The 20,852-nt window shown below is 32.4% G+C and overlaps 2 protein-coding genes across 2 annotated transcripts; both read right to left on the bottom strand.

Moving 5' to 3' along the window:
- Positions 1–720: 720 nt before the first annotated feature.
- On the bottom strand, positions 721–3,619 carry LOC114180679 (akuammiline synthase 2-like). Its single transcript, XM_028066982.2, has 2 exons — positions 3,262–3,619; positions 721–1,712 (listed from the first exon to the last, which is right to left on the bottom strand). The coding sequence occupies exons 1-2, from the start codon at positions 3,617–3,619 to the stop codon at positions 721–723; spliced, it is 1,350 nt and encodes a 449-aa protein (XP_027922783.2).
- Positions 3,620–6,879: 3,260 nt separating this feature from the next.
- LOC114180680 (akuammiline synthase 2-like) lies at positions 6,880–8,193 on the bottom strand. The gene has a single exon (XM_028066983.1). It carries the CDS (start codon positions 8,191–8,193, stop codon positions 6,880–6,882), a length of 1,314 nt encoding a protein of 437 aa, XP_027922784.1.
- Positions 8,194–20,852: the final 12,659 nt, after the last annotated feature.

The following is a 20,852-nucleotide window of genomic DNA, read 5'->3' on the forward strand; positions in this document are numbered from 1 at the left end:
CTCAAATTTTCAAAATGAAGATTTTATCCTCTTTAAAAGTAAATTTGTTCTAAAAGTTTGAAAGAAGTTTTCCAAAATGATGATTTTCGAGAATTTTTGGAAGTTTATTTAGAATTTTCGAAAGAAGATGTTTGGAATATAACTTATAGAAAAAAAAATGCATAAAATTCATTCTAGAACAAATGTTTCAAAATAGAACAAACTTTTAACAACATATACAATATTTTCCAAAACAAGTTTTCCGGAACATCCCACATGAAATGCATTTTAGTAAGACTTTTATGAAACATCAAGTAAAAGTAAGAGTTTTCTTAAACATAAAATATGTTTTAGAAAGAGCTTTCCTGAACAAGATTTTTTTCACGTTCTCCCTCTTTTTTTCTTCCTCTTCACTAGCAGTGATGATAGAAGCAGAGATAGTCGCAACAATGATGAAGGATACTTTAGTCTTTTCTATTACTATGGAAGTTAGTAACTATGGAAGTGTAAGAAGAGATAACCCTCATCTAATTCTTGAATTGCAGAAGTATTGAATAAAATATCTACATTAAAATTTTAGAAAAAAGAAATCAATCTTCTAATATAGATAGCAACTCTAATTACACCATTTTTTTTCTTCTTGTTGTGAAGATAAAACAATTTAATTTATTTCAGCATTGATGTTAAGAAAATCGATACAAAAGAAACTCTCATTACATTTTATCTTTATTGGCTTAAGATTTAAAGTAAAACACTAGGATTAAACAATGCAAATCGAAGGAAATCCACATCATCTTCCAAGATAGCTATATGTTGCTCTGACATTCTGATCCATGCCTCTATTCCCTCTCTTGTTTCCATCAATATCACTGTGTTTGAGATACTTTCTTTAGTACCTCCTCTATGAGATAGCCAAAAAGGTTTTCCACAACCAAAATCCACTTCATTGAATCCCATATTAGCCCAACTTGTGAACACCAATGAGATTGGTTTATTTGATGCAATACCTTCAAGCATTAGTTCTGCATACTCATCACTCCACAAAAAACTAGGATCATTTTGCAGTTTCAGAAACAAATCCTTTGTGAGTTTTGCAAGTCCTTCTTTCAGAATTTTAACCAAATCTATGATTTCAGTGTTCTTGTTGACACCCTCAAGAACAACCAATGCAGGCCAAACAAGATTTCCAACAACACCTTTTGAGAAAGGTTGCCCCATCCTTCTTCTAATGTCCACAGTATGACATGCAACCATTGGTCTTGTTTTGTCACAACATTGCTCTTTGATTGCTACAATCATATGTTTGCTTATGAAGGAAGATACTACTTGGTATCGTGTTGGTTTTGTTTCATCACTTGTTGACATGGATTTTAGCTCATTGATGGCTTTGTGATCAAACAAGAATCTTCTTGTGCTGCAATTTTCTTCTATTTTTGAGTCCTTCTTTATGTTCATTATGCCAGCACGTATACCAGTGGTGTTTCTTGGAGGGAAGGCAGAAGCAGCAGAAGGGAAATCTGGCCATGAGATTTCTCCCTTTGACCCTTTGCAAATTGCAAACCAGGTTTTCAAGAAGGCACTGCAAGAATATACATCCAAGAGAATGTGGAGGTTGCACAACCCAATGGCTATTCCTCCACATTGGAATTTGTTTACTTGAACAAGTAACTGGGGCAGCACTTCTTCGTGAGGATGGCACTTGTTAGGCTCACATGTAGGGGTGGGCAAAAAATCTAATTTTCTTGATCCAATCCACTTTTGTTCCAATCCAATTCATTTATAATCTATTTTATTAAAAATCCAATCCATTTAAAATCCATTTAATGGATATGGATTTCAATCTAATCTACATTTTATATATTTTATGGATTGGATATCCATTTTATAAATCAAGATTTCTAAATATGGATAATCCAAAAAATCCAATCCAAATTTTCAATTTAAATTTTTAGTTGGGTTAGACTAAAGGTTGAGATGCACTATGCTAAATTCAGACTAGGACGGGCCTTGCTCGACGACCTATACGGATCGAGCAGGCCCAACGATCATAAGAGGTTGGGCGGGCCTAAAGATATGAACGGACTAGGCGAGCCCGAAAAACCGAACGAGTCGATCGGGCCCAACGATCCGAAAAATTCGAGTGAGCCCAATGAACCGAACGAGGCAGGTGGGCCCGAAGATCCGAACGGGCCAAGCGAGCTCGAAGACCCGAACGGGCCAAGCGGGCCCGATGACCCAAATGACTCAAGCGAGCTCGAAGAACCGAACGGGTCAGGCAGGCCCGAAGACCCGAACGACCCAAACGGGCCTGATGACCCGGACGGGCTCGACGACCCGGACGGGCCCGAAGACCCAGATAGGGTGGACGACCTGGACGGGCCCTGGCGACCCAGATGGGCATGATGACCCGGACGGGCCAGACGAGTCTAACGACCTACACGGGCCTTATGACCCGAATGGGCACGACGATACGAACGGGCCGAACGACCCATGGGTCGAACGATCCGAACGGACCTGACGACTCAGACGACCCAGATGGGCCCGACGACCCAGACGGGCCTGACGACCTACACGGACCTTTACGACCCAGATGGCACAACGACACGAACATGCGCGTCTACTTGAACGTGCCCTACGACTCAGACCGGCTCGACGTCTTGGATGAGCCCTACGACCCGGACGGGCCCGACGACCCAAACGGACTTGACGACCCGTACATGATCGACAACCTGGATGGGCTCGACAACTCGGACGGGTCTGACGACGTTGACGTACCCGACGACCCAGACGAGCCCCACGACTCGAACGCGTCTGACTACCCGATTAGGCCCGACTGTTTAGACGGGTCTGTCCGGCTCGTCGGGCCCATTCGGGTTGTCCGACCCGTTCACGTCGTCGAGCCTGTTCGTGGTGTCGGGCCCGTCCGGGTTGTCCGGCCCGTTCGGGTCGTCGAGCCCGTTCGGGTCGTCGGGCCCCTCTGAGTTGTTGGGCTCGTCCGGGTCGTCGGTCTCATCCGGGTCATCCGGGCCTTAATGACACAAGTTTTAAAAAAATCAATTTAAATTTATTTTATAAGAAATGGATTCTGGATTTTGAACTTGATCTAAATATTTGGATTGGATTTAAATCATTATCCAAATATTTGGATCTGGATTTTAAAAAAATCCAAACTACTTTTGCTAAAAAAATGGATTTGGATCAAAAATCTAATCCAATTATTTGGATATAAAATGGATGTGGATTGGATCATTAAAAATTCAATCCATGCCCACCCCTACTCACATGGAAGTAACTGGTTTAGCAGTTCTAATTTGGGTGGTTTTAAGAACAGTTCCATGGTGGTGTTCACCGAAGCTTCCATGAAAATTGCACCTTCATCGTTGCAATCAATGGAAACGTAATCTCTTCTTCTACCTGCAAGAGGGTAGAAAATGGTTAGTGCCTCGGATAGTGATTTCTTCAACTGAGTTGAGACATCTGAGAATCCTTGAAGGTTGGTGGTTTTGCTGTAAAAGAGGATCAATGGAAAATAGGTGTTGTGTTGAAACCCATCCAGCAAGCATAATTTTAAGGTTTTGCATTCTGCAGAAGTTGGCACTGATGGTTTAATGGCTTCTCTTGATGTGATGTTAATTTCCATTCTCAAACTATCACTACACAAGCTTAAATTTAGATATGAACAAGAGATCTCATAAGAATTTTGTTCATTGGTATTTGTTTATATATACTACTTGAGGAATGTTAGAAAACGATGTAGAAAATTAATATAAATAATAGATTAATTTTGTGTTTTTAGTAATTGAACTTTAATGATAAATACTTATTCGAAACTTTAATATATTTTAATTTTTAAATTTTAAAAGTAAAAGAATATAATTCTTTTAAACAATTATAATGAATTTTTTTGATATGTCAAATTTGTTTCTTAATAAATAACAAATGAGAACGACGTTGTACATAACTCAAAAGTTATTATAATTATTATTATTAATATCATAATTGATATTATTATTATTATTATTATTATTATTATTATTATTATTATTATTATTATTATTATTATTATTATTATTATTATTATTATTATTATTATTATCACTTTTATTAGATCCTTCTAACTAGTGTAAGGTACTGGTTGAGCACTAGTTAAGAATTTAAATTTTACAAAAAAATTTGTAGTTAACTATGACATTAATAATCATTAATATAGTTTTACTGTAAATAACAAAAATATTCATAAGTTTTCTAGTTGTACTTGACAATTTATTTATGCACCCAAACAAAAGTTAAAAATTAATTAAATATAAAAATAAGTTTAATGTTGTTGTACCATTTCTCTTTCTTTTTAATCGTTTCTTTCAGTTTAATGTTAACAAAAATCAAAAGATAATTAAACGTAAAAAAAAAAACTTAAATTAACATAGAAAACAACAAACGAAAATAAAGAAAGTATACAATCCGGTGTATCAACTATCAAGTAATAATGTGTTAAACATCTAATTAAAAAAACAATTAAAATATGAATTTTAAACTTCATTGAGTTTCTTTTCCCTCACTTCATTTAATTAGTGAAATTAAATATTCCATTCTTTAACATAAAAGTAGTGATTATTAATTATATTTTAACCACTCCCTTACTCTTAAAGCATTGGTTAGCTTTCCCTTTTTTTTTTTTTATTATTATTATTATTATTATTATTATTATTATTTCATTATAATTATTATCATTATTACTATCATTATTATTATTAAGATTATTAATTCATTATCATTATTATTATAATTATCATTATTGTTATTATCAAACAGTATAAATATCTCAAATACTATCATCATCATTATCATTATTATTATTATTATTATTATTATTATTATTATTATTATTATTATTATTATTATTATTATTATTATTATCATTATTGATATCGCTATTATTATAATAATTACCATTATCATTATCTAGTGGTGTCAAATAAATAACTCAAATTTTAACATTATTATTATTATCATCATCATTATCATTATCATTATCTTTATCATCATCATTATTATTATTATTATTATTATTATTATTATTATTATTATTATTATCTATATATTTAGTATTGTTATTAATTATTATTATTACATAGATATAGATTATTATTATTATTATTATTATTAGATTAAAATACTCTATTAGTCATCGATTTTGTAACAAAATCTCAATTTGGTTCTCATATTTTTATCAGTCTCAATTAGGTCAACATATTTGTAAATGAGTAACAATTAAGTCATTTCAGTATGAAACTAACACCGTTAAGGAGGTACCACGTGTCAACTCCCTATTTTTTTATTTTTTTATTTTTTTTTTAAATATTTATGCCACATGTCAATCTAGTATGGTGACACATGTCAAGTTATTGTATGAATCTCAATTTGATTCCCATATTTGTTAATTTGATTTGATTTCAGTCCCAAATTTTTTTAAAAAATTTCAATTTCTTATGCTCCAAATTTAGACCAAATTTAACTTTTATATAGATGTTATGATTATTTTTATTAAAATTGATATTTTATTAAATATTTCGATAATATTAAGTTTATTTAATATTAAAATTGTCACAACATGAATCGTGTGTTCTGAAAATTTTTAATGTGTCGATTTTACAAAAACAACACATAGATTTCACTTAAAATTGCCACTGCACTTAGTCTACATGACTTAGAACATTTTAATCGACTGACTTTGTATTTTTATGTGTTGATTTCACTTATGTTGATGTGTAACTACTTGAATTAAATTGAATTGATTGACCTAGTTAAACAACTCATCGCGTGACACTCTATGATCTATGGTAGTAGTAAATAACAACTATTTCATCAACTAAAACCACCTTTTCAAATTGCATTGATTATAAAGCACTTTTATTACATGATTTCCACTGTGCATGCATATGTTGTGACTTGCTTTGAGTAGATAGCACATAGAATGCTTAGGAAACATCAGCTTTATGATCATACATAGAATCCAATGCATTTAATTGGCTATGATTCCGTACTGCATTGAATTCAAAATATTTGTGGAAATCAATTGACTGATTATTAAAATCAACACGTTGATTCTATAAATACATGCATAAGCACCATGCATTTGCACTCATATCTACTAGTAAGAGTCATACCAAGATTCAATATGCCTCATAGACAAAGAAATGCTCCATCAGATCAGGAGAATTTTATTCCACCCACTTCATCCCCTCATATTGCCTTGAATCATGGAAGGCTTGAAGCATGGTTTGAAGGTCATGAAGATAGGATTCAAACCTTCTTGATTGAGATCACTAGGAAGCAAATCATCATCCTTATTCGAGACCACGTGATGAAGGCCCAAAGGCTAACTGATTTCAATTTGCCTTATGTTGTGCTTATCTCCAAGTTCATTGAGCATTTTGGAGTTGATGTGGAAGGAGAACTTGAGGAATCAACTGGATGTTGAACCATGTTTACGCACACAACATGCACAATATGGGATTCACAAAAATTGGCAACACGTGGCCAGTAGAAGGAGAAGCTGCATCAGATGTTGAAGTTGGAACCAATGATCATCAGGCTGGAACAAGTGGAACAAACCAAGGTGAAGATGATGCCTTTGATCCACACCTATGGCCATTGAGATATCATCCTCCATAGGATAATGGACCTGCATACTCATAGTTTGAAAGGATGGTTCTTAATCAACTTCAAGAGTTGAATGTGTCACAGAATGCTCACCATGCCTACTATCCAATGTTTCAAGACCTGGACAGTTTCTTTATTCTTATTATGAAGATAAAGCGATTTAATTTATTTCGGCAATGATGTTAAGAAAAACAAAACAAAAGAAACTTCCATTACATTTTATCTTTATTAGCTCAACGTTTAGATTAAAACACTAGGATTAAGCAATGCAAATCGAAGGAAATCCACATCATCTTCCAAGATATTCATATTTTTCTCCGACATTCTGATCCATGCCTCGAATCCCTCTCTTGTTTCCAGCAATATTGCTGTGTTTGAGGTTGTTTCTTTAGTACCTCCTCTATAAGATAGCCAACAAGGTTTTCCACAACCAAAATCCACTTCATTGAATCCCATATTAGCCCAACTTGTGAACACCAATGAGATTGGTCTTTTTGTTGCTATACCTTCAAGCATTAGCTCTGCATACTCATCACTCCACAAAAAACCAGGATCATTCTGAAGTTTTAGAAATAAATCCTTTGTGAGCTTACCAAATCCTTCTTTTAGAATCTCAACCAAATCTATGATCTCAGTGTTCTTGTTGACACCCTCAAGAACAACCAATGCAGGCCAAAGCAAATTTCCAACAACACCTTTTGAGAAAGGTTGCCCCATCCTTCTTCTCATGTCCACAGTATGACATGCAACATTTGGTCTTGTTTTGTCACAACATTGCTCTTTGATTGCTACAATCATATGTTTGCATACGAATGAAGATACTGCTTGGTATCGTGTTGGTTTTGTTTCATCACTTGTTGACATGGATTTTAGCTCATTGATGGCTTTGTGATCAAACAAGAATCTTCTTGTGCTGCAATTTTCTTCTATTAGATTGAACGTGCAACCACGTATACCAGTGATGTCTCTTTGAGGGAAGGCAGAAGCAGCAGAAGAGAAATCTGGCCATGAGATTTCTCCCTTTGACCCTCTGCAAATTGCAAACCAGGTTTTCAAGAAGGCACTATAAGAATATGCATCCAAGAGAATGTGGAGGTTGCACAACCCAATGGCTATTCCTCCACATTGGAATTTGTTTACTTGAACAAGTAACTGGGGCAACACTTCTTCGTGAGGATGGCACTTGTCAGGCTCACATGGAAGTAACTGGTTTAGCAGTTCTAAATTTGGTGGTTTTAAGAACAGTTCCATTGTGGTGTTCACTGAAGCTTCCATGAAAATTGCACCTTCATCGTTGCAATCAATGGAAACGTAATCTCTTCTTCTACCTGCAAGAGGGTAGAAAATGGTTAGTGCTTCAGATAGCGATTTCTTCAACTGAGTTGAGACATCTGAGAATCCTTGAAGGCTGGTGGTTTTGCTGTAATAGAGGATCAATGGAAAATAGGTGTTGAGTTGAAACCCATCTATCAAGCTTAATTTTAAGGTTTTGCATTCTGCAGAAGTTGGCTGTGATGGTTTAATGGTTTCTCTTGATGTGATGTTAATTTCCATTCTCAAACTATAACTAAACAAGCTTGAATTTAGATATATACTACTTGAGGAATGTTAGAAACAATTTTCTAAATGAATATTTTTAAGAATTAAATATGATTTTATAAGAATTAAATATGATTTTATTCTTTTAACTTTGATGTGAGATGTGAGGTTGAAATTTATTACTGTCGGGAAACATTCATGTATTTTAGTTCTCAAACGTTAACCAATTACATTGAATAATTTAAAGTGTCCAATGCGTTTCACATCTCATGTTGAAGCAAGAACACGTTAATATTCACTTTTTTTATCATATTAAAAAATAAAATTTGTATCATTATACTTATAAAATTAAATATAAATAATTTTTATAATTTTATTATAAAGAATTTTTATTTATTTTGTATATAAATTTTTAATTGAAAAATTATTAAGTTTAAAAAAATGGTCAAATTGAGAAAAACTGTTAAATTTAGAAAAGAAAAGTTATTTGGAGGATAAAATTGGTAAAATAATAATCTTTATTACTGTTAAATTTAGAAAAGAAAAGTTATTTGGAGGATAAAATTGGTAAAATAATAATCTTTATTTAGAAAAACTTTTATTCAAAGGTAAAACTGGAAATAAGATATGGACACCAAGAAAAGAAAAGTTATTTGGAGGATAAAATTGGTAAAATAATAATTTTTATTTAGAAAAACTTTTATTCAAAGGTAAAACTGGAAATAAGATATGAACACCAAGAAGAGGTATCTTTTTATATATAGGTATAGATAATTATCATTATTATTATGATTATCATTAGTATTATCATTATTAAATCATTATTATCATCATTATTATTATTAACATCATTATTATTATCATTATTATTATTATTATTATCATATCATAATTATTATCATCATTATTATAATTATCGTTATTATTATTATCATTAATAGTGTAAACACAAACACGATAGCATTTGTGTGTATGTATTTTGTAAATAATAATTGAAAGGGTAAAAAATTATAGATATAGGTATATTATTATAGATAATTATCATTATTATAGTGATTATCATTAGTATTATCATTATCATTAATAATAATAATAATAATAATAATAATAATAATAATATTATTATTATTATTATTATTGTTATCGATTATCATTGTCATTATTATTAATATTATTATTATTACTATTATTATTATTATTAGCATGAACACTGGAACAATAACACTTGTGTGTATGTATTTTTAAGTATTTATAAATTATTTAAATTTTCAAAGAAGTAATTGAAAGGTTAAAAAAGTGTAGATATAGTTATACAATTTTATATATATATATAATTCTAAAAGGTGTATATAGTTATAGATATACAATTATATATAGAGTGATAAATAAAATAATTTTTAATTATTGAAATAAAAAATATTTTTTAAATAATCTTTTCGTTAGGAGTAACTATTTAAATTTAAAAAAATAGTTACTAATAAAAGAGTAAATATTTTTTTTTTATAAGGAGTAATTATTTGAATTCAAAAAAGTAGCACTAAAATAATATAACTGAAAAATATAAGGTTTTTATCATAAATAATTATTTAGCTTTAAAAAGTAGTAATTAGGATGGTAAAATCGAGAAAATAAAAGACAATACGGAATAAGTGTATCTCTTTATATAGTTATAGATTGTATATTATCATTATTTTTAATAGTAGATACACAAATGTTTTCGCATTTGTGTGCCTGTGTAGAAACTACAAATATGATGAAGAAACAAAAAAGAGAAAAGAAAATAAAACTTATGACAATTTTTTCAAGAAACAAATTCAATATAAAAGTTACTATTAAATAGTCAACTAACTATATTATAAAGGGTAAAATTAGAATTATGAAGTGTGTACACAAAAGATCATAATTGTTCTGCATGTCCAGCAAAATTTTCGCGCTAATCTCGGTAGCACGATCACAATTGTTCTGCATGTCCAGTAAAATATCACACCTATCAAAATATCACGGTAAGGCTATTGTTATTAGGCGAAACAGGTAATGGCATTGACTTTAACATCATTTGGTCAAACTAACCGAAAGGATCAAATTAAATCATTTTGACAAATTCAAGACCAAATTGAGACAAAAAACAGGAGGATCAATTTGAAACTTCTTGACAAAAACAAGAAACAAAAGAATAATTTAACCTATTTATTATTATTATTTTAACATCAAATTTAATAGTATAAAACATTAAATATTGATAGAATAAAACAAGTAGTCACATACATATATAAAATATTAATATAGTTATCTAAAACAATAATTATAATAATATAAAATATATACATAACCAAAACAAATATTTAAGAGGTTTTTTAAAAACTAAATCTATAAAGCTCCACAACCCTCAAAACTACTTAGCAGCCTCACTATTGTCCCTCAAAGGTGTTTCTCACTTGCATTCTTCTCTGCTCACACAATTAAGTAATCATTCCAAAAGAGACAACCAAACATAAATTAAGTAATCATTCCAAAAGAGACAACCAAACATAAGCAAGGTAACGCCTAAACAATCCCACTAGAATGTAGTGCCCTGGACACAAAACAAATGCTTTAGGAAGACATTAACAAAACCAAACGAAAAAAAAAACCAATAGAGAAAAGAACGAACTCTGACAGTGGTGGAAACAAAGGAAAAATGGAAACAAAACGAAGTAGTGGCAAAAATGGGGACGTTTTCCCAATAAGGGGAATGGGGAGGAGTTCGTAACGACAAAATGGAAGAACAAGAGTGTTGCCTTCGGAAATGGTGCAAGAACGGCGAGAGAATGGAGTTATAGTGACAGAGTGCGACTGGCGCGTTTGAATGATGAAGAAACAAGAACGCAAGATGAAAGTGGCAAAGAAGGAGAAAAACACAAGTGGAATGAAGAAGGAACATGAAATTACACTAGTGGAGGAATAGAAAACATAAGTTCTACAACGACACTGTGCAACAAGCCCTTGGTGTGTATGTAAAATTTCCCAAAAATTAACCACAAGCAGAGGTATAGGCTTGAGTTTTCTATAAAACTGAAGTTTATACCCTAATATGCTTCAATTGTTTGAGAGAATTGAAGCCTGTTATAATATAGGCTTTGATTTTATAGAGAATGAATGTCTAGACCTCTATCACTTAGGTAAATTATTTTAAAATACCAGTGGCATTTTTAAAATTATTGTGAACCTATAAACAATGGTTCACCTCCAAACCGAAGCCTATTGAGTCAAGGTATAGGCTTCATTTATTCAAAAAACCGAAGCCTATACATATGACACTCGAGTAAAATATTTTAAAAAATAGTGACATATTTGAAATTACTAGAAATATATAGGCTTGGGTTACTAAAGAATTGAAGCCTATCAAGAGAACCAAAGCCTATATTGTCCTAGAAATTTCAAAAATATCACCATATTTTCAAATATGTTGTTTTTCTTAAGTCCGAGGCATATTAGGCCTAGTTGATATTTAATTTTTGTGTTTTTCTAATGTTTGTAAATATACATTATATTAAAAAGAATTTAAAGGTCGAGAAAATAAATAATAAATTACTTTTAAATTTATAATTAAGTATTGAAAAAATCTTCATAAAACATATTTATACTCTTAAAAAGTGAATATGTGTGTAAAAAATATAAAGAATAGACTTTATAAAAATATAAAGTAGACTCTCTAAAGTACAATGAGGATATACTATGTATAGATATGTAAAGTATGTTAGAATTATTCACGATTTAATTTTATTAGTGACTCATTTGAAATATTATGATGCGTTCAATTGTGATTTAATAAAATTTAAAGACCTATATTGGTTATTATTATGGGAAGTGATAATAAAAGAAATTAAAGATGAAAATAAAAACCAACTTGATGGATGTTGGTTTGTAAAAGGGATTGGGGTTCTGTATCTGGCCATAAGGTTCTTTTCACAGTAACCTATCAAGAACGTGTGAGAAGAGAAAATAGAGGCAAAGAGATAGATTGGGAAACGGTGGTTGAAGAACACACCAAAGAATACAGATTGAAGAACACATATTCACATGATCTCTTATGGATCAAAGTTAGTGCTCTATTATGTTTTATTATGTGAGAATCCTAAATCCTAAAGATCCTTAATTGTTTTACATGTGGTATCAAAGCAAGTGTTATAGGATTTATGATTCTCCTATTATGTGATGTTTCTCCTTTATAATGTTTTTCCCTAATATTATAAATCCTAATTTAAGTTTATTCCCATTTTTTCATGAACTCTAATTATTAATCGAGGGTTTTTAATCACAGTGTCTTTATGAATGTTTTCAAGTTGTGCATGTACGATGTTTCTGCCATTGATTGGAATTGCTGCCATTAATTGGAATTGTGTGTGTGTTTTTCACTGTTACGTGTTTTTAATTCTAATTGCCATTGAATGATTTAATTGACATTGAATGAAAGTAAAACATTGAATATTTTAATTTGGAATGAAGTATAATGAATGGCATAATGTGAAATCTAAAAATCGTTACCTATGAACGTGCCAATTGCAGGTTTTCCAATCTTTTTTCCTCTTTCCACAATTGAATTTATTTGAAATTAAAGGAATGTTGTGCCATTCAATTACGTGTTATAGGTTACGGTTTTTTTTCTCTTTTACATATAACCATATAACGATATATTGGCATATAATATTTTTATTATATGAATAATTTTATTTTAATTTACAATAATATGTATGTTTGTTATTGTTAAATTAAAGTTAATGAGAATGTTATGTATGGTTTATAGCAATTAAATGTGTATTTATTTATTTGAAATCAAGTATTAGTTACCAAAGTGACCAAAATTTTAAAGTTTTGTGATTTCAAATTATTAAAGATTTTATTTCAATTACCCATAATATAGATGCTAATTTATGAATAATTATATTTATGGGTTAATTGAAATTCCTTAATTATAAGGCATTTCAGGATCGCCCAAAGGTTGAATAATTATTTTCATAATTAATGAGCATGATTGTAGATAATTTTGTATGTGTCACTAGTTTTATTTATATACCCAAATGTAGTAGGTGATTCTAGTTGATGCATATTTTAATTATCAATAATGTTATAATGATTAGCATCATTATGTTCATGTTTGTGTATTAGTGGATCTCACAAAGGAGAATATTAGTATGCATAGAATGATTGTTTATGTCTCAATTTTTATTTATGTTTAGTTTTATGACTCAAAGCATTAATGTTAGACATGTGTTAATTACAGTCTCTGCTCTGGTATCTTTACACTCGCACGCCACGTATGTTCCAATTTTTAATGGGTTGAATTTCCCTGACTAGAGTGAATAAGTCCAATTTCACTTAGGTGTGTTGGATTTTGATCTAGCTTTTCAAGTTGAAAATATGGCTGCTATCACGGATGCTAGTAACAATGAAGAGAAAGTCCATTACAAAGCTTAGGAAATGTGAAACAGACTTAGCTTAATGTTTATGAGAATGAGTATAGCAAGCAATATTAAGTTAGCTCTCCCCAAAATCGATAACGCAAAATAATTTATAAAATTTGTAGAAGAGCGCTCCTAAACTGTTGATAAATCTCTCGTTGGGACACTGATGATTACGTTGACAACCATGAAGTTTGACAGTTCATGTACTATGCATGAGCATGTGATTGAGATGACAAATATCGTAGCAAAACTTAAGTCTCTAGGAATGACAGTGGATGAAGGTTTTCTCGTGCAGTTCATTCTAAACTCATTACCGTATGAGTATGGTTCGTTCCAGATGAACTACAACACCATGAAAGACAAGTGGAATGTGCATGAATTGCACAATATGCTAGTTCAGGAAGTGACCCGATTGAAGAACATAGGAAGGCACTCTATTCATATGTGAAGTATCAAGGAGATGTTGGAAAGAAAGTTGCTAAGAAACATGGAAGGGGTACAGGGCCATTGAAGATTGACGAGTCTTCAACCAAAATCCAAAAGAAAAATGACAAATGTCATTTTTGCGGGAATTTGGACATTTCTAGAAGGACTGCATAAAGCATAGAGCTTGATTCAAAAAGAAAGGTGAACATAATGCTTATGTAACATCCCTAAGGAATATTACTAATTTAAATAAATACATAAAGAAAAGAAAATAAACGTCACGATATTATTATTCCAAAATCGCGGGAAAATTAAATTATTTAAACATCGCGCCACATTTATTAAAATCGTAGCATTTAAAACTTTACAATTTCCAAAACAAATCAAAAACATAAGTGATAACATAAATAGAATCCTAGCTTAATCCCAACTAGCCCTCACTCTGTAGCCTGAGCGTTCTCAGCATCACCTGTATCACCATCTGCTCCCGTGTAACGAATCACACGATCATCGCCATACACAAACAAAAAGCGTGAGCTTATACAAGATTAAATAACATATAATAATTCAGAAATAACAACAACACACCCATTTATTCTATTCCATTTAGTTCTTGGCCAAGTTCCTATTTTCTTAAGGTTTTACAACATTCAATTCACTTAACATTGTTAGCCTTGGACTCAGGGTTTATAATGCTCGCACGAACCTGCTCGCTCGTGGTCCTACTTCTACGAACCTCTCCGCTCGTAGTCCTACTCTACGGACCTGCCCGCCCGTAGTCCAACACACGTGATCCACCAGCTACGTACCTCCCCGCACGCAACATCTCTCAAGTGTGAGCTGAACCAAACGAACCTACCTCACCCGTATCCTCACATGAGAGTAACTGGATATGAACCTCCCTGCTCATATCATCACGTGTTACCTCCATCCATGAACCTACCCGCTCATGGCACAACATCCCCTGATCCAAGTTTCACCTCAATTGCATCCAAAACAACACACACAAACCACAATTCTCGCTTAGGCTAGAAGCTTTAGCTCAAGCGATCAGGCCAGACTCGCTTAAGCTAGGCTCTCTCGCTTGGGCGAGCCTGTGACAGTAACAAGATACGAAAACTCGCTTAGGCGAGACCTTACTCGCTGAGGCAAAAGCTCCCTTCGCCTGAACCCCAAAATTCTCTCGCCTAGGCGGCGAGTCCTGCAACCACAAGCCATCCATCACGATTTCTCGCTTAGGCGAGTACCTCTCGCTTGAGCAAGGTGCTTTCTCGCCCAATTCATGGGCTACTCGCCTGAGCGAGCCCCTCGAACACAACCTCCACACTTCACGATCTCTCACCTAGGCGAGATACCCTCGCTTGAGCAAGATGCTCAAGCAACACCAGGGTTTGAGTTTCTGCTATTTTCGCCTAGGCGAGCCTGGGTCGCTCGAGCGAGATTACAAACATTCTCCTTTGATCACGCACCCCGATACCAATTCCAACCCAATTTCCTTCCCTTCTCATTTACCAAGCAATCCAAAACACTTCGAGAGTTATATGGACATTATTTAGACCTAGATTGACACCAATTTTTTGATATTGCACATAACACATCATACAACACAAATAATACCTTCATCATATTCATAACAGGGTATATGGCATTGCCCAACAAACATCCAAATAACCAACATCCCAATTCATAGCACATAGGCACGAGAATTCAGGCAAACCAACATACAATCATGGGAATATAACTCTTACTCATACACATAATCTAAAACACGAAAATAGCTCCCCTTACTTGGTTTCCAATGCTTAAAACAAGAAAGGATGATGGTTCTTCTTGCCCAAAATTAACTTCTCTTGGTGCCCTCCAATTCTAGCTCTCTTTTTAGGTTTTAGACTCCAAAAACCCTCCTAATTGCTTGGTTTTGCCCTTTTATATGGTCATTTAATTATGGTAAATGGTAAAAACGAAATTCTGATTTTTAAGTGTCTCTAAATGCATTTTAAAGACCATTATGGGTTGCCTTTAGGGTTTTCCCACTCTTTCACATTTAGACCACTATTTTATTAGCAAAAATAAAGAGAGCAATTTCATTATGAACAAGATTTGAACACACACCCTTGCAATTCCAAAGTTAAGACACAACCAAGTCATGTTTATGTTAAATCCTCTAATTATATAATTATGTTAATACCCAACATAATCATGCAATTTATTAAAATTAATAATCAATCAAATAACACACATATGGCATACATAAGACTCGAACCTAAGTCCTCTCACATGATTAAAGTACTCTCAACCACTTAAGCTAGTACTTTTCCACATCACAACAATTAACATTAAATGTCATAAAGGTTTCTACTACCCGCATTTATTAAATAATTATTAATTTAATTATTTAAATTTCTCGGGTCTGACACTTACATATGTTTTGAATCAAACTTAACTGAAGCTCATCATAATACGTGCTGGATTCATTATGGATGTACAACTCATGTTTGTAATGTGATGCAGTGATTTCTTACAACCGGGACCATAACCCAAATGAGAAGTTTGTCTTCATGGGCATAAAGAGAAAGTTCTAGTGGAAGCGGTCGAGACTTATCGTCTAATCCTAGACATTGGATATCATTTAGATCTTATGGATACTTTTTATGTACCTAGTATCACTAGGAATTTAATTTCTTTGTTTAAGCTTGATGGTGCTGGATACTCTTTTAAGTTTGGGAATGGTTGTTTCAGTTTGTTTAAGCATACTTTTATGATTGGATCTAGTACACTTTATGATGGTTTATATAAATTGAATTTGGATAATTTATATGTTAAAACTCTTATGACTTTGCATCACAATGTTGGCACTAAACGTAGTTTAGGGAATGAACGATCTGCTTACTTGTGACATAAGCGTTTGAGACATATTTCCAAAGAAAGAATGCAAAGATTAGTAAAGAATGAAATCCTTCCGGATTTAGATTTTACTAATCTGAATGTGTGTGTGGATTGTATTAAAGGCAAACAAACAAAATGCACAAAGAAAGGAGCCACGAAAAGCACTCAATTTCTTGAAATCATACACATTGATAGAGAAGTACTTCATCACCTTTATTGATGATTTTTATCGTTATGAACATGTCTATCTACTACATGAGAAATCTCAATCAGTGAATGTCTTGGAAGTTTATATAAATGAAGTGGAAAGACAATTAGATAGAAGGGTGAAAATTGTAAGGTCTGATAAAGGTGATGACTATTATGGAATATATGATGAAAGTGGACAACATCTTGGTCCATTCGCTAAGTTCCTTGAAAAATGTGGTATTTGTGCTCAATACATAATGTCAGGCACACCACAACAAAATGGTGTATCAGAAAAGTTGAACCTTAATGAATATGGTTAGGAGTATGTTAAGTAATTCATGTTTACCTATATCATTGTGGATGTATGCTTTAAAGATTGGCATGTATTTGTTGAACATGGTTCCTAGTAAAGTTGTTCAAGACTCCTTTTGAGTTATGGAGTAGGAAACCCAGTTTAAGACACCTGCATGTTTGGGGTTTTCAAGCAGAAGTAAGAATATACAATCTGCAAGAAAAGAAACCGGATGAAAGAACAATCGGTGGATATTGCATTGGTTATCCAAAAAAATCAAAAGGGTATATGTTTTATTGTCCTACCTATAGTACAAGAATCGTTAAAACTGGAAATGCTCGGTTCATTGAGAATGGTGAAATCAGTGGGAGTGAAGCTTCACAAAATGTGGAGATTATGGAAGTTAGAGTACAAGTTCATGTAGCTAGTACTTCTTTATCAAGAGTTGTTGTTCCACATGTTGTAGAAACTCACAACAATCAAGAAGAACAACAAATTAATGATCTTGAGGTTAACAATGAACCAGTAGTAGAACAACCATAAGAAATAGTATTAAGAAGATCTCATAGAGATAGAAAGTCTGTATTTCAAATGACTATGTGGTTTATCTACAAGAGTCAGAAAATGACTTAAGTATTGATAATGATCCAGTTTCATTTTCAAAAGCCATTAATAGTGATAATTCTAATAAGTGGTTAGATGCCATGAAAGATGAGCTTAAATCAATGGCACATAATGGCGTGTGGGACCTTGTGGAATTGCTAGAAGGATGCAAGAGAGTTGGATGTAAATGGGTCTTTAAGTCTAAACATGACTCTCAAGGCAATATCAAACGTTACAAGGCCCGCTTGTTGCCAAAGGTTTTACTCAGAAAGATGGCATTGACTATAAGGAAACATTTTTGCCTATTTCTAAGAAAGATTCTTTTAGAATTATCTGGCATTGGTAGCTCATTATAATCTTGAGTTGCATGAAATGGATGTTAAAACTGATTTTTTGAATGGGGATTTAGAAGAGGATGTTTATATGAACCAACTAGTGGGGTTCACTGAAGAAGGAAAGGAACACATCGTGTGTAAACTTAAGAGATCAATATATTGACTTAAGCAAGCTTCTCGGCAATGGTATCTTAAGTTCAATGATATTATTGTGTACTTTGGATTTAAGGAAAACACTATTGGTCGATGTATATATCTAAAGGTCAGTGGGAGTAAGTTTATATTTCTTATTCCGTATGTTGATAATATCTTGCTTACGACTAATGATCTTGGTCTATTAAGTGAGACTAGAAAGTTTCTCTCTAATAACTTTGAAATGAAAGATATGAGGGAGGCATACTATGTGATATGAATAGAAATATTTCGTGATAAATCACAAGGACTGTTAGGTTTGTCTCAGAATGCATATATTAATAAAGTTTTAAAGAGATTCGGAATGGATAAATGTTTAGCATCTCTTGTTCCAATACAGAAAGGATACAAGTTTAGTCTTATGGAATGTCTAAAGAATGATTTGGAACGAAAACAAATGGAAAATATTGGGAGTTTGATGTATGCTCAAACTTGTACGAGGTTAAATATTAGCTTTGTACTTGGTATGCTTGGTAGATACCAAAGTATTCCAACACTGGAGCATTGGAAAGCTGCAAAGAAAGTTTTAAGATACCTACAAGGAACAAAGAATCGCATGCTTACTTATAGAAAATCTGATCACCTTGAGTTGATAGGTTATACATATGTTATACAATTCAGACTTTGCCGATTGTGTGGATACAAGAAAGTCTACATTTGGTTATGTGTATCTATTAGCTGGAGGAGCGATTTCATGGAAAAGTGCAAAGCAGTCTGTCATTGTTGCATCCACCATGGAAGCTGAATTTGTGGCATGCTTTGAGGCCACAGTTCAAGCTAATTGGTTGCGGAACTTTATTTCAAGACTTACAGTAGTTGACAGTATTTCCAAGCCGCTAAAAATTTATTGTGATAATTTTGCAGCAGTCTTCTTTTCTAAAAACAAGAAGTATTCCAAAGGTGCTAAGCATATGGAGTTGAAATACTTTGTTGTTAAAGAAGAAGCTCAGAAATGTAGAGTGTCAATAGAACATGTTAGCACAAATCTTATGATTGTTGACCCTTTGACAAAAGAGTTACTGCCCAAATTGTATGTTGGCCATGTAAAGAATATGGGCATTATGTATACTAGTGAATGTTAAATGTTGATTGTTAATGTTACTAATGTTTATGTGACACTATGAGCTCTTTAATGTATAAGTTTCTGAAATCTGTGTTTTCTTCGTTATGTTTGTGCATGCAAATTATGATGAAGAAAACAAATTATGCTATGTTATTATTTTGGAAAAATGATATTATGTTTGAACCCATTATGTCATATTAAGGAGAAAATGATGATATAGTAGTACATGGAAAGGATCATGTCGACCGAATGATGAGTGATCGCGATAACTCTTATTATTTCTATATCTTTAATTATGAATAATAATGAAACCAATTTATGTAAGGTCTTTTAATATGCATTATGTTTATATATTAAATCACATGATGTTATGACATCATATGAGTCAAGTGGGAGAATGCTAGAATTAATTGACGAATTAATTCTATTAGTGACTCATTTGAAATATTATGATGGACCCAATTGTGATTTAATAAAATTTAAAGACCTATTGGTTATTATTATAGGAAGTGATAATAAAAAAAATAAAGACAAATAAAAACAAACTTGATGGACGTTGGTTTATAAGAGGGATTGAGGTTCTATCTCTGGCCATAAGGTTCTTTTCACAGTAACCCATCAAGAACGTGTGACAAGAGAAAAGAGAGGCAAGATAGATTGGGAAACGATGGTTGAAGAGCGCACGAAAGAATACAAATTGAAGAACGCATATTCACAAGATCTCTTATGGATAAAAGTTAATGCTCTATTATGTTTTATTGTGTGAGAATCCTAAATCCTAAAGATCCTTAATTGTTTTACAAAGTAGACTCATCAAAACTACAATTTAGTGCATGAAAAGACTGATATAATGTGTACACTCATCTTATTTATGTATAATAAAACTTGTCTAATATGTACTATTAGACTTGTTTAGTCAGTATATGGGCACATTTACTCAATTTGTATTGTTACACTCATCTAATCAATGTATGAACATACTCGTTTTATGTGTATTGCAAGACTTCTATAACATGGATATAATTGTCTAATGTCTATGAATAAACTCATGTAATACATATTCGTATACTTATCTAATCAATTTATGAATAAACTCGTCTAATCAGTACATGAGTAATTACTATTTTGTTTGATAAAATTTTGTAATATTAAAAATAAAAAATAACTGAGTTTATGTTATTTTTATTTAAGTGTCTAAATTTGATTGATCATTTTCACATATATTTCTAAATATATTTATTATTATT

The sequence above is a fragment of the Vigna unguiculata genome, chromosome 4 (assembly GCF_037176805.1).
Source record: "Vigna unguiculata cultivar grain cowpea cultivar isolate G323 ecotype 2 chromosome 4, ASM3717680v1, whole genome shotgun sequence".
In the NCBI taxonomy this organism is placed as follows: Eukaryota; Viridiplantae; Streptophyta; class Magnoliopsida; order Fabales; family Fabaceae; genus Vigna; species Vigna unguiculata.